This window comes from Eschrichtius robustus, chromosome 1 (assembly GCF_028021215.1).
Source record: "Eschrichtius robustus isolate mEscRob2 chromosome 1, mEscRob2.pri, whole genome shotgun sequence".
NCBI classification, from domain to species: domain Eukaryota; kingdom Metazoa; phylum Chordata; class Mammalia; order Artiodactyla; family Eschrichtiidae; genus Eschrichtius; species Eschrichtius robustus.
Genome location: NC_090824.1, coordinates 65795460 through 65822578, shown reverse-complemented (window position 1 = coordinate 65822578; position 27119 = coordinate 65795460). Strand labels below are relative to the sequence as shown.

Below are 27119 nucleotides of genomic sequence, written 5' to 3'. Positions count from 1 at the left end.
CAGAAAGTTTGTATTATCCTTCAGAAAACAGCTCAAGAACCACTTCCTCAGGCAACTTTTTCTTGACCTCCTAGAGTAGATCAAGACCACCTCTTCTATTTTAGCACAGATTGTGATCTCACTCACTATGTCTGAAAACTAAATCTTGTCTGTCTTATTCAGTACTGAGCATTCAGTAAATATGTGTTGACTAAATTTGCTGAATACATATTTATTGGATGAATGAATGAAGTTGTTGAAAAAGTTCATAATAACTTGCTTTAGTATGATAATTTTTTTTTCTTTCTACACTAGTCAGCCATTAATTCAGTCTTCGTTTACCTACCTCTCTACCTTCTCATATGTTTATGGCTTTCTTAACCAGAAAAACCTCTAATTATATTTATCTCATGTATAACTGCCCTTCCATGTATGCTGAATCAGTTAGAGATGAATTAAAATATTGAAATCCTTATCCCTCCTGGTGTGGGGAGGAGGGTAGGTGGGGCCTGGGAGGAGTCCAAGCCATTTATTTGCCTTTTGCAATGAGCAACCTCTCCTTCCTTCCCAGTATGTAAGTCTATATTAGCATTTTCTATATGTCATATCTTGAAAAAGATTGGGAAACACAGGTCTAGAAATAATAGGTATTAAGCCTCAATACCAACCCACTGATCATGAAGCAATAGTCACATTTAAATTTTGATTGAAGAGAAAACATCTAAGTGGAAATGCCACTGGGGTCAAATAATTTTCTTATCCCACTATAGAAAGATCAGATTTACTCTAATTTTCTTTTTTATACAGGGCTAATATTTTAGGTCTGTTGTTTCACTTGAATTATGCTTATGATTTTTTTAACGTATAAATGACTAAGTTTGCTGCATATCGAAGAAAAGATTCAATGTTTAGTTATCCAGGGGGTTAAAATTGAAACACCAATATTGAAAAAGCTGATTTTTGCATAGAGGAGTGTAGTAGTGCAAAATAGTACGAGCAGGCCCATAGGCCTAAAGTCAGAGTAACTAAAGCTGTTTTAATATAGATTAAATATTTTCCCAAGCCATAATACCATCAGTGTATCACTCCTGATTATGCAAGTTTTGGATTCTGAATATTTAACCTATTTGCCAAGATGGTTTGTTGTCTGATTCCATTGGGTCATGGTATTGGAAGGAACTGAACCTATTGGCAGATAATCATCAAGTGCCCCTTGAGTACCTGCTCTGTGCTCAGCAGAGTTCTGAGATTTATCTATACAGAAGTAGCTCAGGACATGACCTTCAGTCTCAAGGAGTTTGCAAGCTATATGGAGTGATATAGTAAGACAATATTGACATATATGAGACAATAATTATTCCAAGCTGTGTTTGGGCTGAAAATGACAGTACCAATTAGAAAACTAAATGCAAAGCTGCAAGATACTTGAGAGGTGAGTTTGTGCTCAGTTCACATTTATATCTGCTCAGTGCTTGGGCAGTACTATGTAGTAAGTATTTAATGAACATTTGTTGAACAAATAAACAAATGTTAATATAAATTGTGTGGTTCTATTACTAGTGTAAGAATCAAATGAGAGGGAAATCACTGAGGGCTGAGTATTCAGAGGAATCTTTATAGAGGAGTTTCAGACTGAATTTTGAGATGTTTGGTGAGGGCAATAGAAACCACATTCTTTCATTCAATCAAAAAATATTTATTGAATACCTACTAAGAACATAGGCATGGTAACATATGTGAGCAGCGAATATTCTTGAGGCTGTTACTATAGTGAAGGTCAGCTTTGGAGGAACATTAAATTAAATTTCAGTCATTTTTATATGACCAGATTAAGGAATGCCTTAGAAGTCAGTCAGGGGACTTCCCTGGCAGTGCAGTGGTTAAGACTGCGTTTCCAATGCAGGGGGCACGGGTTCGATCCCTGGTTGGGGAATTAAGATCCCGCATGCCACATGGAGCAGCCAAAAAAAAAAAAAAAAAAAAAAGGTCAGAATAATTTGAAGAGAAAATGACCATTGAAAGTTGTTTGTTTGTTTATTTGTTTTGTTTTGTTTTAGTGAGAGGAGTAATGCAATGAAAGGATTTATTTTAGGAACCTTGGTTTGAAAGTGGTATGTAGGATCATCCTGAACATGTTGTTGTTTCTTCTGTTTTTAAAAAAGTCTAGGGATAGATTTTTCCCAAACTGTCATGGGGGTCTATGAGAATGTTCTGTTGCCCTTTTAATAAAAAATCCTTTTGTTATATCTTAACTACTTTTTCCTGTTGCAATGTAATTCCATTTCTTGAGTTTGGAGTTCTGGAAATAGAGAACTTTTTCATTGTTCTAGTCATAGTAACTTCCGAAATGCTATAGAAAATAAGTCCCAATATAGCCTTTTCCTCAGCTGGTAAAATAACTCCAGCTCCCTTGACTGTTCTGAAATGGTTTGTTTCTTGAGCGTTAAAACACATTCCTTGACTGTTAAACTCTAATGATATCTAACTAGATTCTCTCACATGGCCCTGATTTCTCCCTTTGTTTTTACACTTAAGCAAGAGTAGGGATAGTGACAATTACTTCTAAAGATTAAAGAGCTAGACGCTCCTAAAATAATCCCATTTCAAGAGCAGTTTTTGCAGGTAAAGAAAAGTCAACCCTGTCCAATGCAGGATAAAGAATTCTTTATCTGGTGGAAGCTCAAATATTTTACCTTCTCTTTATTCCTTACCATATCACCATCATCATTTGTTATGTTACTTCCTTAGCTCTTTTTATAGCTCTTGTCATCCCCAAGGACTAGAAAAAGACTTACAGCAATAAACATCCAGAGAGATGTCCCTTCTTCCTTAGGACACCTATACATCTAGATATGGACGAGAAGGGTCAACTGACATTCAAGAATAAAGACAAGTTAGCTGAGAACTCTAGGCAAGTCCTGTCCACTGGATGTTGTTTCCTGATGGAGCTTTAATGGGCCCAAATGGCCTGCTGGACCTCTCTAACCAAGGATTCCATTCATGGAACTTAAGCTGTCAGTTAAAGAGCAGTGCTCAACTGAAATTGTCAAGGGTGGAGAAAAGGCTAGAGAGGAATTCAGGTGTCTCTGTATATTAAAGGTTGTTCTTGTGAGATCACTAACCCACCTCATCCAAACTGATGCACATTAAAATGGGTTTGTTACAGAACAAAAGGACAGAATATTAGGGGATCCAAAATAACCCACGCCCTTCTGCTCTTTTCTTGTTTTACAGTCTGAAAGAACCAACTTCAAATAAGGAAGGGAGTCCAATTTTCAAAAAGCAATTCTTCCTTTTTTTTTTTTTTTTTTTTTCTCCTTTCTGAGTGACACTCACACAGTAGCAGTGGTAAAATAAACAACAATGTGTTGGATTTTGTTTCTCTTTATCTATATGACATTTGTGTCATCACCGTAGCTCTAATCCATATTCAGGTCTTCATGTTTGGTGTGCAGTAATATGTAAATTATCTCGCCAGCTGCGTGGAGCAGTGTTTGTTTATTCTATTTCTTTTGGCACTGCACAGAACTGAATTTCTGCCAAAATGGGGCTGCTTCAGGGAGCACGAATGCTCCAGGAGGAAGTTTTGAAAGGAAACGCACATCGTAAGTCTTCGCTCTGTGAAGCAGCAAAATCAAAACAAACGTTCTGTTTACAAAAATATCGGTATTATGAATATAAAATAATGTGTTTGTTAAAATATAATGAGCACACTGCCCATCTCCAGGATGCCTGGTGTACGTGGGCTTTGGAAATGAGGACACAATGCTGAGAAAGCGAGTGTATTTTTATCCTTGGAAAGGAAGTAGGTGAAACGAAATAGACAGAGACAACATCTAGAAGTTTAAGGGGAAAGAAATATTTTAACATGCATATTAATCTCGGGAAACACATGGCATTTACATGCATTTAAATGTGGACAGCTGTGGCGTTTAAGTGTTAAAAAATTTCATTAATGATGCATAGAGCTATCTACTTCTGTTGGCAGGCCTTTCAGTCTTCAATCTGACACTTCCTTTTTTATCCAGCAAGCTAATTTCCCCTCTTTTGTGAGGAGTAACTGTTTTCACACTACTGCTTACCCAGCAAGCCTCCTTATTGTTTCATGGTTAATTATCTTCTCCAGCTTCACCTTCCCCAGCAAAGGAAGCAGGGCTATGCCTCCCCAGTACTAATGAAAGCTGGGTTTTATGGGTACACTGTGTAAATAAACGCAAGGTCTGATCAGACAACATAATAAACGAGTTCCTAAAGTTTATGGAGTCAGAGCTCATCTAGTGGTTTTACTGAATAATGAGGGAAAATGGTTAATTTTGTGGGAGGGGGGACTTTAATTTTGGAGGAAAAAAACAAACTCTCTGTTACCTTAGTGTAGAACCTATCCGTAGATAAACATAAGGGATCCCTGTTTATCTAAGTGTTCCCCATTCTTCCTAATAACAGCAATGATATCTGCCAGGAGAATGTCTTGCATGGAGTAGGCCTTTGAAAAACATTGTTGATTTGGTAGGAGGTGGAGGTCACCTGGCTTTATATTTTCCTGATTACTTGCCATTTATTAAGGAAAAAAAAAAGTAGCCAAGCTTTCTGTAGTCAAAGTATGCCTCAGTCTACACTGACTGCAAGGAAAGCAGAGATGTCACAAATGCCACCATGGTCACGTGCTTGGAGTAGTAAATTGAGCAGGTCTGGCCCAGGTAATTAGCTCCACTGGCCATCAGTGTCTTGCCTCTCTGGACTATAAACTCAGTATATTCTCTTAGTTGCCAGCTCAAGGGCCCATATCTGAAGAGTTCGGGGTTTGAAATTATTTTTGGTTATTTGTTACATTGAAAAAGGATTTTAAGGGATTAAGGTGACCCTAAGCCTCTAATATTCTTTTTTTTTTTAATTTACAAAGTGAATTCACATTTTGAGATCATTTTTCCTCTAGAATGAATTTTTTTTTTAACGTCTTTATTGGAGTATAATTGCTTTACATTGTTGTGTTAGTTGCTGCTGTATAACAAAGTGAATCAGCTATACGTATACATATATCCCCATATCCTCTTGCGTCTCCCTCCCACCCCTCTAGGTAGACACAAAGCACTGAGCTGATCTCCCTGTGCTATGCAGCTGCTTCCCACTAGCTGTCTATTTTACATTTTGTAGTGTATATATGTCAATGCTACTCTCTCACTTCGTCCCAGTTTACCCTTCCCCCTCCCCATGTCCTCAAGTCCATTCTCTATGTCTGTGTCTTTATTCCTGTCCTGCCCTTAGGTTCTTCAGAACCATTTTTTTTCTTTTTTTAGATTCATATATATGTGTTAGCATACAGCATTTGTTTTTCTCTTTCTGACTTACTTCACTCTGTATGACAGTCTCTAGGTCCATCCACCTCACTACAAATGACTCAATTTCGTTTCTTTTTACGGCTGAGTAATATTCCATTGTATATATGTGCCACATCTTCTTTATCCATTCATCTGTCGATGGACACTTAGGTTGCTTCCATGTCCTGGCTATTATAAATAGAGCTGCAGTGAACATTGTGGTACATGACTCTTTTTGAATTATGGTTTTCTCAGGGTATATGCCCAGTATTGGGATTGCTGGGTGGTATGGTAGTTCTATTTTTAGTTTTTTAAGGAACCTCCATACTATTCTCCAGAGTGGCTGTATCGGTTTACACTCTCACCAACAGTGCAAGAGGGTTCCTTTTTCTCCACACCCTCTCCAGCATTTATTGTTTGTAGAATTTTTGATGATGGCCATTCTGACCGGTGTGAGATGATACCTCATGGTAGTTTTGATTTGCATTTCTCTAATGATTAGTGACGTTGAGCATCCTTTCATGTGTTTGTTGGTAATCTGTATATCTTCTTTGGAGAAATGTCTATTTAGGTCTTCTGCCCATTTTTGGATTGGAGTGTTTGCTTTTTTGATATTGAGCTGCATGAGCTGCTTCTATGTTGTGGAGATTAATCCTTTATCAGTTGCTTCATTTGCAAATATTTTCTCCCATAGAATGAAATTTACATTTCTTTGATTTGGGAACCGTTGATTTGGGTTACAGTTTGAATTAAGGTCCCAACATTTAAAACCCTCAAGAGCCTCCTTCATGACAACCCAGGACCAGAGCTTCTATTCCAATGAAGACTGAGTTTTTAAATCTAATCGGAGCTCAGAATCATTACTATTTTTCCCTTGAGATCTCAAAAAAGAAAATCCCCCAGGGATTCTACATTTTTTTAAAATAAATTTATTTATTTTATTTATTTTTATTTTTGGCTGTATTGTGTCTTCATTGCTGTGCACGGGCTTTCTCTAGTTGCGGCGAGTGGGGCTACTCTTCGTTGCAGTGCGCAGGCTGCTTATTGTAGTGGCTTCTCTTGTTGCGGAGCACGGGCTCTAGGCACGTGGGCTTCAGTAGTTGTGGCATGAGGGCTCAGTAGTTGTGGCTCATGGGCTCTAGAGCGCAGGCTCAATAGTTGTGGCACACAGGCTTAGTTGCTCCGCGGCATGTGGGATCCTCCAGGACCAGGGCTCGAACCTGTGTCCCCCCACACCGGCAGGCGGACTCCCAACCACTATGCCACCAGGGAAGCCCAGGGATTCTACATTTTTAACACGTCTAAGGACTCTAGTAATCAGAAGTATAAAATCTCTTGGAAACTTACTTCAAATACATTTACTACCTTCTAGGAAAATTCATCCTGAAATTTCAAGCAACTTTTCTAGCCTAAAGTGTAATTTGTATATTCTCCAGTCATTTTTGTGGAAGGAACAGTATAGCGCAAGGGAGCTATTCTAGCAATTCTGAGGTTTTTCAGTTCTCCTTAAGTCTAAAAGCAGTTGTCTTTAAAGGAGGCTGTTAAAACAAAAATGTAAATCAAATCAAGTCAGATGTATAAACAAGGGTTAAGCCATTTAAGAAAACAAATCATAACTGACTTCCTTGTTAATCATGTTAAACGTTGGGCCAATCAGATAATAAACTGAGAAAAGCAAGAAACAAGTTTGGTTGACTGGCACAAATAAGATGGAAAAGAGATTAAAATGATATGTACCATTTTTGGTCATTCCAACATTTTTCTTGGTTTTTTCTCTGAATGGTGAGTTGTAATCACACTATTAGAATTGAATGGAAACAAACAAAATGAATCCCATACCCCTATTTATCTGAGAGGAGCAAACCATTAAAAACAGCAGTAGCTGGGACTTCCCTGGTGGCGCAGTGGTTAAGAATCCGCCTGCCAATGCAGGGAACATGGGTTTGAGCCCTGGTCTGGGAAGATCCCACATGCTGCAGAGCAACTAAGCCTGTGCACCACAGCTACTGAGCCTGCACTCTAGAGCCCACGAGCCACCGCTACTGAGCCCGCGCGCCACAGCTACCGAAGTCTGCCCGCTCAGAGCCTGTGCTCCGCAACGAGAGAAGCCACCACAATGAGAAGCCCGCACACTGCAACGAAGAGTAGCCCCCACTCACTGCAACTAGAGAAAGCCCGCACACAGCAACAAAGACCCAACACAGCCAAAAAAAATAAATTAAATAAATAAATAATAAATTTAAAAAAGAAAACAGCAATAGCACAATGTTGGTTCTTAATGTGGACCTTTAGAGAGTGAAAAGACACAACAATTCTCTCAACTACTGGGTTGGCCCAAAAGTTCGTTCGGGTTTTTCCGCAAAATAGTACCAAAAACCCAAACAAACTTTTTGGCCAACCAAATGATATGTACTTCCCAAAGGACACTGATCCTGGACGTGAGTGAACTTTGTCAGCTGATATTTGGCTTTGCAGGCAGACTTCAGCGTGTTGGCAAAGCTCTCCTTGTAAATGAAGCTACCTCAGAATCATGACACAAATCTGTGTTCTTAAAATTCAGTCTGAAAGTTGGGAAACTAAGTCTATGTCAGTAAAACTTCACTGGTTTACAAGACTGTTCACCTCCTCTTTACTACAAATATGCTTTGTAGGTTTTTAAAAAATGTAGGTTTTATTAATGGGAGCTCCTTATCATAAAGGGAGGAACAAGAGTATACTTCTCGCTAAGGCAAAGATGAGGCAAAAATTACATCCCAAGGCACAAAACTCAAATGTTATGTCAACTTTTAACAGTCAAAAGGCAAACACCAAACAGAATGATGACAGAAGAATGGGGCCAGATGTTATCATTAGGGGAAAAAATCGTTTATGCAACTTGGCACGTGGGTCTGTTGTCATTCAAATAGTTTTACCATGTGGCAGAATGTAGAAAATGCCACCATTTTACTGCGGTTGGGTTTTTTACAGCTTTATTGAACTTATTTTTCTTTTGTACTTCATTTTATTGGTTTCAGTTCTACACAGTACTGAAGAGGTCAGATAAAGAAATTCCTTTTATTTAAAAATCTCTTCCCAAGTTGTTTTTTAAATTCATTTTTAAATAATCCTAAATGTAGATACTTTCTTGCAACTCTAGGGGAAATTTTCTGGAAAACAGAATAGTGACTAAAAATAGAAAAATAAGCCAATTTTCCTATTCAGTCTGTTCTGAATACAATAAAATTTCAATGTTTGCACATAAAGCAATATTTAAGATAAAATAATTTATTTTCCAGTGGAAGTAGATTATTTTTCTAGTTATAATACTTTTAATGAAACATTCAGAGTTGGGTGGGAAAACAACTTTTTCCTACAGTGGATGCTTAACGAATAATGATTTATACAATAATTAATTTGTTTAAAAAATAGCTTGATGCAAGGCATTCATCTTTTGCCACCTAGCTTTAATATACCAACACTGAGGTTACTGCATCTAAGAGTTATTTAGACATTTTGACAGTATCTAAATTTCTTTAATTTATTGGCACAAACATGTTGCCTCTTGGTCAAAATAGTAGTGTGACACTGAAGTTATAGAAAGGGCAGAAAGAAGTGCTTATAATTTGTGTTTCCTTCTTTCTTCTATGGAATTCCTCCTTACAGCCTTACAATCACCCTGTTTATAGAACCTTACATTTCTTGGCAACCTGTTCTTCACACAAAAAAATCAAACTTAAAAGTATTAAATAGGAGTTTTTTGTTTTTTTGTTTTCAAATGGATACAGAGTCAGGATGGGTTACTGTGTCTGAAGTTGAGGGAAGAGATGTTAGAACAATTGAAGAGTTTCCTGTGCATTCTATGGCCTCCACGGTTTCTCCACTTGTGCTCTCCTTCCACGACTGGTGCTAGAAGACAAGAAAGGTGGTGAATAGCACCTGGTAGGACCAGGCTCCCAATTTCAACAGCAGCTTTACTGTGGAACCTGGATTCCTTCAGGTTACTCTCAAGCACATCCTGTGCTCCTTTCCTCACCCACCAGCCTCTAGGACCTGCCCTTTCCAAGGCAACAAATGACTTTCTTCTTGCTAATTCACTGGCTTTCCCTCACCTCCCATTCTTCTTATCTTCTCTGCTTCTATAACACTCTTAACCACCCGCTACTTTAAAAGGATTCTTCTCTCAGTTCTCAGAATTTCATACCAGTCCTACTTGGATATTCCTCCTGTGTTTCTTTTGCTGGTTGCTCATCCTTCCCTTGAAGGTACCCACAAGGCTCTGTCCCATCTGCCTTTGCTTCTTACTCTTCCCTCTTCTTGCAGTGTCCCCCTCCTCCAGCCCTTTCTCTGAATGCCTTTCTCCTCAATGTAGCCTATACAACCTTCAAAATAATAGACAATCAGGCCTCATGTGGCTAAACCTATGGTAGGAGAGTCTGTAGGGTGAAAAGAAGCAAGACAGAACTGTGGGACACACTGTCATTTAACAGTCGGCTTGAGTGGATTTTACAAGGAGGCTTAGCATCAAGGTAATCAAAGGAGGAGAAAATATCAAGAAAAATGGAATCAAATGCTGTGGAGGAATCAAGTAAAATAAGGGTGAAGGAGAATCAGTTGGACTGGGCTGTCAGAAGGTCACTGTTGACCCTGCCAGTGGGTTCAGCAAATAAGGGCTCTGGTAATCACACTCTTTCTCTCTCCTCAAGAGACTGTTGCATTGAAATGAGTGAAGTTGAACTAAGAGAAGTATTATACACAGGATGGTCTCTCCTTCAACACTTCTGGGAATGATGAGCATGCATTCAGACCAAACAAAGAAGCCTGTAATAAAAAATTATCTTTATTGATAATATATGTACAGTGATGTAAATGAGTTCAGAAATATCTGTTGTAATATTTTTGTAAGCAAGTTCCTCAACAGAGCGATGATGTCCTGTTATGTTTGATGATGTTACAGGTTCAGAAACTCAGTAGGACTGAGGACTACTATTTGCTTGGGTTTTTTTGGGTTTTTTGTTTTTTGGGGGTTTTTTTGAGGTGAAATTAACATAACATAAAATTAATCGCTTAAAGTGAGCAATTCAGTGGCATTTAGTACATTCACAATGTTACATAACCGTCACCTCTATCTAATTCCAAAACATTTTCATCACCCCAAAAGGAAACCCCGCACCCATTAAGGAATCGCTCCCCGTTCTCCCCTCCCACAAGTCTCTGGCAACCACCAATTTTGATTCTGTCTCTATGGATTTACCTAGTCTGGCTATTTTATATAAATGGAATTAGACAATATATGGCTTTTGGTGTCTGACTTCTTTCACCTAGCATAATGTTTTTGAGGCTGCTAGCTCTTATAACTGAGCAGTAGTACCAGTTATACAGTCAGAAATTCTCCATGTGGTTTTGTCATGGCAAAAAAACCTCAGGACCTTTCCCCAGAGTTCTTCAACAATTCATGAGACCACAGACAAGTCTTTCTTTGCTCATTAAATAATTTTTTGAGAACCTGCTCCCTGCCAGGCACGGTTTTAGTTGCCAGGGCACCAGTGGAGACAGGACAGAGGAGCCCCTGCCCTCATAAAGTTTATAGGTGGGAGGAAAACCCCTGATTCTCAACACTGAACTCTCTTTCGTCCCTGGTTCCTGTTGAAAACTAAGGCAATTTTTGCTATTGTAAAACTTACTTTAAAACAACATCTAATGGATTTTTCATTTTCAGCTAATTCAGAAATATCTGTGTAGCCAAGACTAGGAAATATATCCATGTCAGTACTCATTTTAGTGAGATTTGTGAGATGACTTTGGGTTTTACTTGTCTGTTTTGAGTTTCTGATCAGCTTTGTTATTGAAAAAGAGCATTCACTAGAACAGTTTTTGATCATTAGTGTGAGATAGAATTTCAAAGCTTTTTCTGAGCTGAGACAAGTTACTTTAACATTATTGTCAATCTGATAGATAGTGAGCAGGATTTGATTGCTCTAATGTGTCAGTTGTGATAGAATTTCACAGACAATGGACCTGCCTTTTGAAAAAAAAGATTATTCTCAGGAAATAGAAAGTCCTTGAGCTATGGGCCCTGCTGAGGGCTGGACAGGCGTCTTTTCTCATCTGGCTATTCCTAAGGGATAAGCCCAGTGAGGACATGCAAAGACAAACCCACACCCCATTTGCAGTGCAATGGGAGTGAGTTAGGGGCCTAACTGACGTTGATTTCATTGGATTCCATGCATGCGGTTGCACTAAAGAGCTTAGTCAACAAACCACCAGTCTTTTTTTTTTTTTTAACTTATTTATTTATTTTTTTATTTTTGTCTGCGTTGGGTCTTCGTTTCTGTGCGAGGGCTTTCTCTAGTTGTGGCAAGCGGGGGCCACTCTTCATCGCGGTGCGCGGGCCTCTCATTATCGCGGCCTCTCTTGTTGCGGAGCACAGGCTCCAGACGCGCAGGCTCAGTAATTGTGGCTCACGGGCCTAGTTGCTCCGCGGCATGTGGGATCTTCCCAGACCAGGGCTCGAACCCGTGTCCCCTGCATTGGCAGGCAGATTCTCAACCACTGCGCCACCAGGGAAGCGCCAAACCACCAGTCTTAATGCAAACCTTGATAAGGTTATTTAACAGTCAGCTGCACTGTCCTCCTCTCTCTTCACAGGCAGTATATGCTGACAGCTGCAGTCCTTGTACCACTACTGTGTGTCAGGCCCTTCCCATAGGACTTTACAGACATCTTATCATTTAAAGCTCCCAGCCGTCTCTAAGATAGACACAATGTGCTCTGATTATCTTGAATAGATAAATGGTGGAACTGAGGCACACAGATGTTAAATAACTCGTCCAGGATCATACCGCTAACCTGTGAAGGGGGGGATATTCAGGATTCAAACCCAGATCTGTTTGCCCCAAATCCCAAAATGGTTGATAAACAGTGAACATTTTTGCTTTTTATCCTATTTTGCTTTTCATCTATATTTTTTCTTGCTAACTCTGAATCTGTTCTCTGCCCAACAAGCAACAAAGTACTACAAACTCTGAATTCTCATAAAAGCTGTCTTTCTATTTATTAAGGACTAGCTCTTTCTTATGGTTGTTGATGTTGTTTTTAAAAAGTTTCTACCTCAGTCTAATTTAGGAAAATAATTATGCATCTAATGATCAGACACTTTGGTTTTTGCATTTGGAGGGGTGGGAAAATATTGCATCAAAAAAGCAGAGTGAGTATATGAAGGGTGGAATATCCCCTCATTTAAATGGATTCCCCCACCCTGATCTATATATTATTTTCTCCCTGTTTCCATCACCGCCTCAGGCTTCCCTGTGTTCTGCTTTTTGCCCTAGGGTAAATATGCTTATCTTTATTCAATTACGGCTAATGCTGTTTATGTTTTTGTTATTTTTATTTATTGTATGTTTTTGTTGTATTCTACTTTTCCGCAGATAAATCTTTCCTCCCAGGGCTTTGCAAGTGGTGTTGCTTAATAAATTCCTGGATCTAGAATAAACAGGGGAACACAGATTGCAAGACCTCCTAATGGTTTCGGCCATTCTGAGCACCAGAAGTTTGACTGGAACATTCAGTTCATCCTAGTCTTTTTGAGATACTTTAGTTTTTCAAAAGTTGCAACTTTTTAAAGGAAATTAAAGGAATTCAGAGTAGCTATATCAGAACTCTGTTGGGTTTTTGTTTTATAGAATGTCAGGTTCCTTCATCTCCACTCTTTAGCTGATAATGTGTTTCTCATTGCTTATAAAAATCTACCATTTAACCTGAAATATTATGAAAATACTAGAAATGCAATCCTGGGATACCTAACTCAAAGTCATGCAAGTACAGAAGGAAATTAATTTAGATATGTATTACTTGCTGCAACTGGAATATTGGTTCTTTCATCATCATCATCATATTTCTCCAGCCACTTTTTAGTTACTTTCTCTCTCTATATTACACTAATATAAATAACCTGCCTCCAAGAATAAAAAATAAAGTAACACCAATTAATTCTACTTGGTCTTGAGCAGATCTGTAAAGGGGTGTGTGTGTGTGTGTGTGTGTGTGTGTGTAATTCTTTATATAGAGCCCTTGGTTTAGGCCAAAATTCTGCACCAGTGAAACAAGTTTATAAATGAAAGGACTTTGCACAAATGAATTTAATTCAGAATTGTCTCTGGAAAGCCAGACTCTCTATTGGAACCTCATGTACTACTCACCATCCTTGGCTTCACAAATATTCTTAGATTTTTTTTCTAAATCCATACTTGATTTATCACTTTATCAAAGACAGGAACACTTGTGACTTTTTTAAAAGTACCAGACAATTCCTCTAGAGAAAAAACAACAACAAAAAATGCTTAACTAGCTTGAGGATTATTGGCTATTTTGGGCTATCATCAAAGAGAGCATTTGACCAAATAATTTTCCAGCCAGTTAACATCACTCTGTACATAAGTCTTTTTTTTTTTTTTTCAAAGACAACTTTTTTGTTATATAAATATTGTAATGTCCTTCCTCTTGGAAACTTTTCCTATTTTTTGCCCCCAAGGTATGTTTTATGTTTGAAGTTAAATCTTGAAGAAATGGAGATTTTATTGAAAATATTGACAGAATTTAATTCACAACAGAAAAAAAGTGAATGAGGGCAGAGTGAGTAGCACTTCTTTAATATGTAAAATGTAAAGTCTAAATTGAATGATTTTCTAATGGATCTTGTCAGATATTCCCTGCAGTTGACATAGAAATTTTTTGGAAGTTACAATAAATTTAAGAGATTTATAGGAAGAAAGAATTAAGAAGGGTAAAGGACAATATTACATACAAAAGTTTAATCTTCTCCTATGGAAATTTTCCACTCTACTTTATTGAGCAAAAGATTAGTTCTTTTAGATGCTGCTGCAAGTTTTATACTTTTGTAGGCTTGCATTTGTAAAGCCATAAAGGCAGCATTTGGTCAGAAAATGACTGTGTCATGGAAGGCAAGTCCGAATTACAGGCATCACTTGGGCTAAGCTCCCGGCGCACATCCAGATGGCAAGGTTCCTGCAGCTAGTGTGAGCCCCCGGGTTTGGGACTCTCATGGAAAATCTGTGCTTCTAAATGTTAAAGTCAACCAGAGAGTTACAGAGAGAACTCCTTTGAAAGACGAGTTCAATTATTTATTAGCATTCTCAGAGTACAGTGTCTCCAAGAGAGTATTTGAAATTAACATACTATTTGATTAGACTGATTGATTGTTTCTACAGCTGAAGATTTTAACATTCATTAGCCGTACTAACTGGTCATTAGTACTTCCTTTATCAGCAAGCAAAGAATAAACAGAAATTCTAATAAAAATTCATCACAGTGAACATACCCCGTACCTAAGCGAGCGTGGTGACGGCCAGTGGGCTAGATTAGCTGCTGTAACGTTGGCAGGGAAGATTCTGTTATAACATTTAAGAATATACCTTAATTAATGTTTACTTTGTATCTGGACTCTTTTAAACTTAAGTAGGCTATACAGACAATCTCTTACATATCCAGTATAATAAAGTGCCAATGGTTATTTTATACTTAATGTGTTTGTGTGGTATCCTTCAACTATTAGTTTCAGGAAGGACTGAGGACTTCTTAGGAAAGTTCTGCGAATGTGCTGCTGGTAAAGCCTTTTTCCCACTCCTGAGGAAGAAAAGCATCATGGCCTGGTTTTCAACCAGACTGTTAAAATAATTCTGAATTGTAATGCAAATATGCTCACCTGTTAATACTGTGGGACACCTCTCTCTACCTACCATGTCATGAATCCCTTGTGGTTTTTATAATTTTTTTTAAATTTATTTATTTTATTTTTTTATTTTTGGCTGCGTTGGGTCTTCGTTGCTGCGCGCGGGCTTTCTCTAGTTGCGGCGAGTGGGGGCTACCCTTCGTTGTGGTGCGCGGGCTTCTCATTGCGGTGGCTTCTCCTGTTGCGGAGCATGGGCTCTAGGCGCGTGGGCTTCAGTAGTTGTGGCACACGGGCTCAGTAGTTGTGGCTCGTGGGCTCTAGAGCGCAGGCTCAGTAGTTGTGGCGCACGGGCTTAGTTGTTCCGCAGCATGTGGGATCTCCCCGGACCAGGGCTCGAACCCGTGTTCCCCACACTGGTAGGCAGATTCTCAACCACTGAGCCACCAGGGAAGCCCTCCCTTGTGATTTTAAGAGCAAATTGAAAGGAATGATGAGAAGGGTTCTCCCTTCATGAATTAACTCAAGGCCACTCTAGAGCAGTTCTCCACATGCACTGAGAATTATAACTGCGTTATACTGACTGCTTCCTCAGCCCTTCACAAGCATTAGCCCATTTAGTACTCAGAATTATCTCCAAAGATAGATAGTGCTCACCCCCTTGAAAAAGTGACATGAGGAGACTGCTGCTTGGAAAGGTTAAGCAACTTGCCCGAGGCCATGCAGCTGGTTAGCAGGTCAGCACTTCAGCCGCTCTGCATCGTTCTAGAGTCCTGTTCATCCACCTGGCTACCCCGCATAAGCATAAGCTGAACCGCAGGGTTCTGTTTGAGTTTCTGTTTGTAGGTGAGCCTGTCAGGGCCTGCAGTACCTATATCACCTCTCTTGGCTCTAGCATGAATCCAGACAGCTGGCCAGCAAGTGAGGATGGTGGAGGAATACAGAGTCCAGGAGCCCATTCAGCTTCTATGTCCCAGAATGTGTCAAGCTCCACCAAGCGGGGTTAAAATCAAGAAGTCCAAGGGAAGATCAAGGTCCCAACTGTGCAGGCAGAGAGCAGCATAAGAGAATCTGGGCTACTTCATCCTTGGAGTCAGGAAGTCCTCAGATAGTTGTTATTGTAGGGCTGCAGGTGGGCTGGAGGGGGAGGTTAGTGCCTGTTAGAAATAAGGAGGCAATAGTGAGAGAAGTTAACAAGGATCAAAGTGGAGTCTGTGTCATAGAGAGGGACTGGGGAAGAGAGGGACTGAGAGAACTGTAATTAAGAAGCTGCCCTGCAGCACTGGGGCCCGAGACTCAAGGTCCAGAAAGATGTAGGTAAGCAAACCAGTCGGAGGTTGCTCATCTTGGGTCTGATTGGGAACAGAGCCAGATTCTGAAGAAGAAGGACCCTGAAAGGGAAGACAGTGGACAAGATAGACACGTGAGAGCCTCTGGCCTGTGAATGGCTCTACAGGTAGAGCCAACTCTATTCTCTTTTCCCAGGCAGAAGCTGCTTCAAGTGGAGAACCCAGGAATAGAAGCAGGAGGGGGTTCACCATATGTGGCTGCAGATAGTACTCCATTATGAACTCCAGAACTGAGATAATACCAGAGTGAATATTCCCTAAAAGATGTCATAAGCTATACTCTTTTTACCTTTATTTACCTGACAGTTTTATCTTCACCCAATCCAAGGTTAAAAATGTATTGATAGAAGAATCAATAGGAAATGGCTAATTCCATATATTACAATTTGACTGTAATAATCTTACATTTTAATCTATGCTATTGCCCTCAGTGAGAAATTACTATTGATAGAAAAGCATTTTTCAATAATTTTGGATGTTATTCCCGAGAGGAATAGAGCTGATAATTATGCTATCTTTCAAATTCATGCTTGGGGCAAATTTCTTTCCTGACTCTTCCAAGAGATTTTGAATGGATAAAATTTTCATGTTTGTGTTCCCTAATTCTTCTTCTTTTTTTTCCCCTTCTCCTACACAGGAGACTTTGAATGTGATTGATCCTGGCCTGATGGACCTAAATGGGACAAATGAGGATGCCCTGGAATGGGATGAAACTGACATAAGTAACAAGTTAATTAGTTTGAATGAAGAATCGAATGACCTTGATCAAGAATCCCAACCTGTCTTGCCTTCCTTAAAGCTTGAAGAGACAGGTAGTGAGGACCCCGGTTATGAAGAAGAGGCAGGTGACCACGGGGAATCTCAGTGTGCATCGAGTATCACTGCCCTGTCCAGTCCACACATTTACCAAGTGTACAGCCTCCACAATGTTGAGCTCTATGAAGACAACCACATCCCATTCCTGAAAAACAATCCGAACTTCACGAGCATGACACAGTCTAGTGTTTTAACTAAGAGTCTCAGTAAAGACTCTTCATTTTCATCTACCAAGTCTTTGCCAGATCTTCTAGGGGGTTCCAATTTGGTGAAACCCTGCCCATGCCACGGAGGAGACATGAGTCAAAATTCAGGCAGTGAGAGTGGAATTGTCAGTGAAGGAGACACCGAAACCACTACCAACTCTGAAATGTGCTTGCACAATGTGGTGGATGGGTCCCCAAGTAACCCTGAAACTGAACGTCTGGACCCACAAATGGGAGATGCAGTTAACGTGTTAAAGCAAAAGTTTAAAGATGAGGAGGAACAAATTAAGCTTCCAAATAGCTCTCAGTTATCCGTTTCACCAGTCGGTTGTGTAAATGGAAAAGTTGGAGATTTAAACAGTGTTACCAAACATACCCCTGATTGTTTGGGAGAAGAATTACAAGGAAAACATGATGTGTTTACATTTTATGATTACTCATACCTCCAAGGCTCAAAACTCAAATTACCAATGATAATGAAACAGTCACAAAGTGAAAAAGCACATGTGGAGGATCCCCTGCTTCATGGTTTTTATTTTGATAAAAAATCCTGCAAATCTAAACATCAGGCTACAGAGTTACAACCAGATGCACCTCCCCATGAAAGGATTTTGGCAAGTGCATCTCATGAAATGGATCGCAATTCATATAAAAGTGGTGATGTAGAGAAGACATTCACTGGCATGCAGAATGCCAAACAGCTCTCCCTTTTATCTCATAGTTCCTCTATTGAGTCTCTTTCTCCAGGGGGTGATTTATTTGCATTGGGCATCTTTAAAAATGGCAGTGACAGCCTCCAGCGAAGCACTTCTTTAGAAAGTTGGTTGACATCCTATAAAAGCAATGAAGATCTTTTTAGCTGTCACAGCTCTGGGGACATAAGCGTGAGCAGTGGCTCAGTTGGTGAACTGAGTAAAAGAACATTAGATCTCCTGAATCGTTTGGAGAATATCCAGAGCCCTTCGGAGCAAAAGATAAAGCGAAGTGTTTCCGATATCACTCTTCAAAGCTGTTCCCAAAAGATGTCTTTTCCTGGCCAACTGTCATTGGACATAGCATCTTCTATCAATGAAGACTCGCCAGCATCTCTTACAGAACTTAGCAGCAGTGATGAGCTCTCTCTTTGCTCAGAGGATATTGTGTTACACGAGAACAAGATCCCGGAATCAAATGCATCATTCAGGAAGCGCCTGCCTCGTTCGGTGGCCGATGAAAGTGATGTTAATGTCAGCATGATCGTGAATGTCTCTTGCACCTCTGCCTGCACTGACGATGAAGATGACAGTGACCTCCTCTCCAGCTCGACGCTCACCTTGACAGAAGAAGAACTATGCATCAAAGATGAGGATGACGACTCCAGTATTGCAACAGATGATGAAATTTATGAAGAGTGCAACTTGATGTCAGGGCTGGACTATATAAAGAATGAGCTGCAGACCTGGATTAGACCGAAGTTTTCCTTGACAAGAGATAAGAGAAGGTGTAATCTCAGTGATGAAATAAAGGGCAGTAAGGATGTAAGTAGTAGTGAGATGAACAATTCCTCTGACACCCTGAACATAGAGGCCCTTCTAAATGGCTCCATAAAACATCTCTCTGAAAATAATGGAAATAGTAAGAATTTACCCCACACCTGTGAGTTAGGGACAAAGGGTGAAAATAAGAAAAATATTTTCAAAGTTAATAAAGATCCATATGTGGCAGACATGGAAAATGGCAATATTGAAAGTATTCCAGAAAGGCAGAAGGGCAAACTGAATGAGATTTCAAAGGAATCAGAAAATCTTGGTCCAACTGGGAAAAGGATTTCAGAGAGTGAGCATTGTAAGTGCAAAGCATTTATGGATAGCTCAGATGATTCAAATATTGCTGGAAAGGAATTTGTTCCCCAGATGGTTAGACATCTTCCAAAGAAATGTCAAAATCACCACCATTTTGAAAATCAAAGTGCTGCTTCTACTCCCACTGAGAAGTCTTGTCCAGAACTGCCTTCAGAAACCAGTGTTATCAATAGACAGGACTCTGAGGTACTGAAATCTTCATCTAATGATGCACCAAATATGGCTGGAAAATCTGCTGGTTGCTGCCTAGCACTTGAACAAAACGAAACAGAGGAAAATGTTTCTATCAGTGACAACGTTTCCTGTTGCAACTGTGACCCAGATGTTTTCCATCAAAAAGATGCCGAAGATTGTTCAGTACACGACTTTGTCAAGGAAATCATTGACATGGCTTCAACAGCCCTGAAATGTAAATCTCAACCTGAAAATGAGGCAGCTGCTCCTACTTCATTAACTCAAATCAAGGAGAAGGTGTTGGAACATTCTCACCGGCCCATCCAGCTGAGAAAGGGGGACTTTTATTCATACTTATCTCTCTCATCTCATGACAGTGATTGCGGGGAGGTCACCAATTACATAGAAGAGAAGAGCAACACTCCACTGCCACCGGACATGACGGACTCTGGCTCAGAAGACAAGGAAGACACCGAATGCTTCTTCGAGGCCTGTGTTGAGGAGGACCCTGCTGAATACCCGTCCTGTTTCTCCAGCGCTCTTCCAAATGAACCTGGGGTTCCCAGTGAAGCTCCAGGGCCACTACAAGCAGCAGCAGGCCCTTCCACGTTCAGTGATACTTCTCTCCCCGTCGATGATGCAGACATGATGGCTCTTTCGGGTCCTTCCCCTCCAAAAAGAGGTGATGTAGGAAAGGAAGTGGATGGTTTACCCCAAGCTTCTAATGTCTATGGAGAAAGCTCAGAGTTTACTCCTTCAAGGCTGAGCGGTGAAAAGGAGAGTTCAGAAAGCCCAGGTGAGTCTGGAAGGCCAGAAGAACATGATGCTTCTTCAGCCCAATCTAGAGTTCCCGGATTCTCCTCGAAGGCAAAGCCGCCAAAAGACACGGCTGCACTGCATCCCAACCCCAAAACTTTAACCTGTGAAGAAGATCTTCTGAACCTTCATGAAGAACGACATAGAAATATGCATAGGTAGAATGTAACCCTCTCCAAGCATGAAAATCATCTCATTGAAAGGTACGTATAGTCCTCATGTTTTAATATATATATATATTTGATATATTTTAACATATATTTAATATATACATACTTAAAATATGAATTTTAGTCAACAAAGCTATGATAGGAGAAAAGACTAGTCAGGATAGCTGGTCATGGCAGATACTTACCTGAATAAGACATTTAGATGAAAGAACTACTCCCAACAAAGCAAGTAACTATGAAGCAAAAGGGGGAGAAAACAGTCACAATTGACATTTTTCGTAGCATTACCTTTATTACATCGTTATGGCAAGAAGAATAAAAAATTTGAGGAAGTAGTCAAATAATGTAGGGCCTCAAATTCTTCCATTAGGGGAGGAAAAACGGTTCTGCAAATTGCAATTATACCCTCTGATCAGAATGCATGCACAGTGACAGCGGTCCCCGCTTCAGCTTCTGTGCACAGAGATGCCCGCTTCCTTCAGTGCCTGGAGATGAACAATGATTAGGTTAAAGGCTGCATCTCCTGGTCTGAGCCTTCCTTTTACGCTTCTGTCTAATGTAACTATCATCACATTTGCTTCCCCGGTGGAAGGCTGTGCTGTCACAGCTCCTAATCATGACCAAGTCTGAGGATTCAAATAGGAGGGGAAAGTTGATGTTAAAGAAGAGGCTTTTATTTATCCACACAGAGACTGAGAACAGGCTCAGAAAGCAAATGCAGAGCGAATACGTGACAAGTTAATGGTGTTTTGATAAGAACAGAATTTTTGAATTTTGCCTGAAGGTGACAGGCTGATTTCCATCCCATTTTTTTAAGAAAGTCATTCTACTCCTCATGTTTAATAAGACAGCTATTGATTGATAATTCTGATATGATGATACAGCTCTAAAAGTGACACAAAAATTCTGTTATTTCCCGTTTCTAAGCCCCAATGATGAATATACTTTCCCAATCAAGTTTAAAGAAGAAAATTTCAGTTTTTGAATGTGAGAGTTGTATTTCACCGAAGTGTGAGGTACTGAATGCCGTCTCCACCCGTACTCCAGAAGCTTAATGCAGTAACCTAAACTCGTGCTATAGGAAATGAATTACAGAAGCAATCTACCCTAATTTGTTAACTTATTCAAATAACAGTTATTACACTTAACTATGCTAAAGATTATCTTTTTTGTGGCAGATTGTTTATTTTTTGATGAGCCTAATTACTGATTTTCTAAAAGTAATTTACATTTATTACAAATACATCTTTTAAAATGTGACAGATAAATGTTGTTCCCATAATGTATTATGAAAAAAGTTACTATTTAAAAACACATTATTTAATTTGAAAGATGAATGGCAAACATCATTACTTTTTTTCCTGCAACACCTGTGCCCTCAGCTCATTAAAATGTGTGATTCTGTGTAGAGCTGCTAGAAATGGGGAGTGAGGGGGGGAATCTATACCATATATATATACCCTAAAAATAAACTCAGTATGCAAAATTGAAGAAAAGCATCCTACTTACTAATATAGCTCAACTAATTTTCTGTGTTTCAGACTCTATTTACAATTGGTTGCAAGGGAGAACAAAAGTAGGAGAGAGAGAAATGTATTTTCTGTGAAACATGTCCACCCTATAACCACATTCTCTATCAGTATGCAGTAAAACTGACCAGCAAGGGAGAACAAATGTAGGAGAGAGAGAAATGTATTTTCTGTGAAACATGTCCACCCTATAACCACATTCTCTATCAGTATGCTGTAAAACTGACCATTAAGGGAGAACAACTGCGATTCCATAAGCTGCTTCAAAACAAGTTCTATTAGAACCAATTGTACAGCCGGCTCTGCTAACCTCCGCAAAAGGGCTGGTAGAGCCTGGCTGATTTTTGTTTTCTGAAAGGGGATCAAGGCTTGGAAACAACACCACTCTGAGCACGACATCATGTGACTGTGACCCTCAAGTCACCAGTCATGCTGAGATCTGGTCTCAAGAAGCTCTGGCACTGGAGAAGCCTATGGGGTGCACTCCTGCCTTTTTGATGCTCTGGGGATTTCTTCTCTCCCCTACACAGATATAGAATTGGAATGAAATGTAATGACTCACAGCTCCATCTTTAGACTCAGGGATGGGAATATACTGATGGATCTGTGTAATCCTCACATTTTACAGGCATGGACAGTGTAAAACTATCAGCCAGCCCACTTTCCAGTTAGCAATATTTTGTGGGACCCTGTGGTTCGATGCCTGGCTGATCTCAGGCACTGGGAGGAGCAGCCTGATTTTACTTCTGCAGAACTCACATCGCCCCCCAGTGACTTGTTATCAGCCTAAGGCCATTTAGGTAGCCATATTTACTGGGCCTATTCAGTTTTTTTCAGTATCATATAGACAAAACATCTGGATGCCTAAACTTTTCACCAGTCATTAACACTGGGCACCTGGTATAAATATTTACATATTGTTAAAATACTACCAACCAGGACAAGTTATTTAATCTCAAAATGTTGACATGCCTTCTGTGTTAAATGTCAGGAATACATAGTAAAATTATTTGGTAAATAAGAGGTTTCATGTCTATAAAAGCTTAATTGTTGTCATTGTTCTTCCTATAAGAAAAAGCTCTACTTTTTTAAGCCATTTGAAAACCGTCAGTTGGGGTGCTCTTTTTATCAGGAAAATAAAGTTCACCAAATTCAGTTTGCTTTTTTTCCCCAGAAGTAAGTTCTCAGATGATGAAATTATTGTAATGCCTTCTAGAAGAGCTATAACTTAGAATAGCAGTTACAGTCTGCAACAGTAACAAACTTTTTTTTTCAAAATTTTGGAACACATTTTTCATTTACTGTGTTCTAATTAAAAACCCACTGAAACTGAGAAATTTTAACATGATCTAACACAGTATATGCGTTTGCACTGATTTCCGGGTACACTGCTGTGCTTTTCACTATTTTCATATATGTGTCATGTTTCTACAAAAGTAGAGAGGTCAGTTACAGCAAATCACATCAAAGGAAAGGTAACTGGATAGATCCAGATATTTCTGCCTAATTTGGAGGAAGCATATAATGTTTTTCTGGGGAGCCTCCTAGGACCTGCCTAAGAGATGTACTTCGTGCTCATCTTTTTGCTGTATTCTGTATTCCTCATCATAAGCCTCTGATCTTTGGTGAATGATTTAACCCTAAACTTCGGGCTGGATAAATCCTGTGGTACAAAAATTGAACTCATCACATTCAGCCAGTGTATACACTTTTTTACCTTTTGGTTTGCTCTGCTCTTTGGGCTTGTTTTAGTGTGCGGGGGTACCGTATTTACTTAGGATGTATATATTTCCTTCAGAACTTTTTAGCTCTATTGCCTTTCCTGCTTTATTGGTCTGCAAAGAGTTGGCCTATAGATTTTAGATTTTAGGCAATCACTTGTAATCGTACATGCTCAAGTATACACATATACTGTAAAAAATGCTGCTGCTCAGTTTTTACAAACCGGGAAAGCTGTAAAAGCAAACGTTTCTCATGTACACAGCACATTCTATTAATTGGATTGACATTAAGTGTTTAATGTGACCCAAAGCTGACCAAGCAAGTTTAAGAAACTACTCTCAGTGATAGAGTATTAATTTTTCACTAGACAACATAGGTGTAATCTTATCATATTTTACCTTTAAAATCACTTTAATAAATCAAGGTCTTGGTGGATGTGAAGTGTTTTTTAATTATCTAGCACTTCTGAATAACGAGCCCTGCCATGCCAAGTAACAAAGATTTTATTGGGCATCACCCATCTCTCTCTCTCTCTCTCTCTCTCTCTCTCTCTCTCTCTCTCTCTCTCACACACACACACACACACACACACACACACACACCCCAGATCTCTGTCTCAACCAGTTTGTCCTGCCCCTTTCCAAAGTTGAAAGTCTTGATTATGCAGAGGAATTTAAATACCATCATTTAGTGAGACCATATCTGCCTCACCTAAGGATTCCCTACTCAGTGGCCAGATTTCAAATGAGTCGTGTCCTCAGCATTTGAACAATGCACCATGCTTTCTTGAGTTACTGCGTTATTTTACTGTACCAAATTTTGTCCCATCTGTTCCTGTCTGTCTCTCCCTGTTCTTGGTAATTTGCCTTCTCTCCCCAACATCCTGTGGCTCCAGCCAAACCACAGTTGCTCAAGTTTTTCTGGCTCTCAAACAGGTTGCAAGATTATAGAGAAAGAGAGAGCAAGACAGAAAGAATGAGAACATTTACTTCTAGAAGGACAGTAAAGCAACCTGACATCAGACATCAGACTTCAGAACTCAGTTTAAACCCATATAAGCAAAAGCCTGCTATATTTGAGAGCTGGTCAGAGGACCTAACGTAATTGTACCCTGCATTGCCTAAACCTGGAATTTAATTGTTCCTCACACTCGACAGGTCGCTTTTAGCTACTCAGAAATATGAAGAACCAATTGAGTTTGTAACAAATTTGTATCTGAGCCATCAGATGTACAGAAATAATTGAATCATTCTCATTTGCACAATGCTGTCTGTGCTTTAAATGAAATGCATTCCTATTTGAGCTAGAAGCCCCAGTTGTATCCTTTTATAGGCAAGGGACTGAAGCATTTGGGATTATCACAGTTATGAATATTTCCCCATTATAAAATAATGGAATTGTTCAATTCCACTGTCACACATATAGTGATTGAAGGAAAGGTTAAACCCGAGGGTCAAGGCTCCCAGTTTGTGAATCACTGTTGATATTTTGCTGCATCACTTGGCATTGGCAGCCTCACATTTTCATATTGATTTGAGGCTTCTTGAGTGTTCAAAACTGAGTTCACAAGCAAAAGAGTAGGTGAGATCCAGAGAAAAGATCAAACTTGATGATTTTTCTTTTCTTTAAAACCATGTCTTTTTAAAATATATATTTTTTTCACATTGATTCTGAAACATTTGGGCTATTAAAATCACTGTATTTTATGTATCCTTTTATTTCAGAACATTAGCAAGTAGTTCTAAATGGCAACCTTCATTGTTCTTCAAAGGGGCTCAGTTTTGCAAATGAAACAGACACTTCTGAAATCTTTTCTTGTCACTTTTGTGTTTCTTGTAGGTAAGCCTGGCTGCAACTCAGGGGTGGCCTCATATTTCCGCCCTGGGCTGGTCTCTGGTTCCATCGTGTCACTGCCATTTGTTACATTGACCTCTCCCAAGACGAATCTTTCTTCCGAATGCGGTTGTCCACATGAGCCTTGTGATCTGGATGTGTGCACTGGTTCTCTGTAGGTGGTTGTCTTTGAAGTTCAGCAAAGCTGCTTGTTCTCCCATGGATTCCTGTCCCAAGCTACCTCTACCGACCCCACCTCTCCAGAGAGACTTTTCAGTTTGCCTTCTCCCCTCCCCATCTACTCTCTAAAATTCTGCAGTTCACCAAATTGATGGTCCATTAAATTCACCTGTCTGGAATGACCCCCCCCTGCTGGTACTTGACCAATTTCACGTTTCAGTCTGGATTTTTTTTTATGGTATGGTGCCTATGTTCATGGAAAGAGGTTTATGTAAAAGGCCAACATTTGATTTGATTGCAGCATAGAGAAGAAACCCTGGCCCTTCTTTCAAAATTAAGCAACTTTTAAAAGCGCCATTTTATTTATTTCCTTTAAAAAATAATAATCTATGCAGCACTTCAGGAAACAACTATATGGTGTTGTATATTATAAACTGGTGACATTCTACTATTAAATTATGTACAACATTTTTGTTTTTTATGCTTCTTGAGGTGGCAATGAGAAAAAAGTTTTTTAAAAAAGTGTGCCTTGCTGTATTTCTTATACCATTTATTAAAAAGCTGCTTTCACGGTAAAATTATGTTGGTTTGAAAGGAGGAAATAGCAAGGTTAAGATGTGTGAATAAGTTCTGTATATATGTATAACCAAGTACAGACACTGATGTATAATGACAGTATAAAATGCTTTCATTTTTGTGATGTCTAGTGATGTGGAAAATATAAGCCTTAAATCCATTAGATTGCATGGTAATTAAAATTGGCATAATAAACATAGTTTATTGGGGGAAAAGGAAAATTAGTGATCTCTTCTACCTGTGTTCTTTACCAAATTATTGCATCTGGTTCTGGAAAAGTGTGACATGTAGCAACTTCCAAAGTATCCATATTGTATAAGAGACTTAAAATTACTTAAACTCTACATGATGCTTTCACAATTTCCAAACTCTTTCTGGTAACTATAAAGATCTTGGAACACAAATGATTAAGTGCCAGTTCCCCTAAACCAATAAAAATTTATCCTAGATATTTTATTTCTACTTATCATTAATGGTTTAGTGTTGGGTTTCAGGATACCTAGTATATCTTGTATTTATTTTATATAATTATTTTGAATGGGTTTGATGGAAGGATGGTAGAGAAGTATAAAAAAGTTGATTATTTTTTGATTTAGACTGTAGATTTCAGGTGTATTTATTTTGTGTAAAAGAAATTAGCTAAGAAATATTCCATTTAGCCTTTACTGCTCTTGTTAAATGTAGTTTTGAATTTATATCCTAATACCTACTAAAGTGCCTGACACATAGTAGGTACTGAATAAAAATTTGCTGAATTGAAGTATTGAATTAGGTAATATGGATGACATTTATCTATTCATTTTGAGAAACCTACACTAAAACACTTATAAACAATTAGAAAGATGACGAAATGCAATATAAAACCATACAATATATAATCAGTTTATATCAAATTTCAAAAAGAAATAATGTAGATTCAGATAGTCACAGTAATGACAATCATTCATTC

The 27119-nt window shown here is 39.1% G+C and overlaps 1 protein-coding gene across 10 annotated transcripts in view; it reads left to right on the top strand.

The window, feature by feature from the left end:
• The window catches only part of AKAP6 (A-kinase anchoring protein 6), a 580300-nt gene extending 553598 nt beyond the window's left edge, over nt 1–26702 (top strand). For 9 of the 10 annotated variants that reach the window (XM_068546345.1, XM_068546336.1, XM_068546308.1 and 6 more), the window contains 2 exons: nt 16945–20363; nt 25421–26702. In XM_068546345.1, the coding sequence (XP_068402446.1) occupies nt 16945–20322 (3378 nt within the window). In that variant the 3' untranslated portion in view covers nt 20323–20363; nt 25421–26702. The remainder of the gene's footprint in view (nt 1–16944; nt 20364–25420) is intronic. The other variant, XM_068546376.1, reaches the window with a different exon arrangement.
• The last annotated feature ends 417 nt before the right edge of the window (nt 26703–27119 follow it).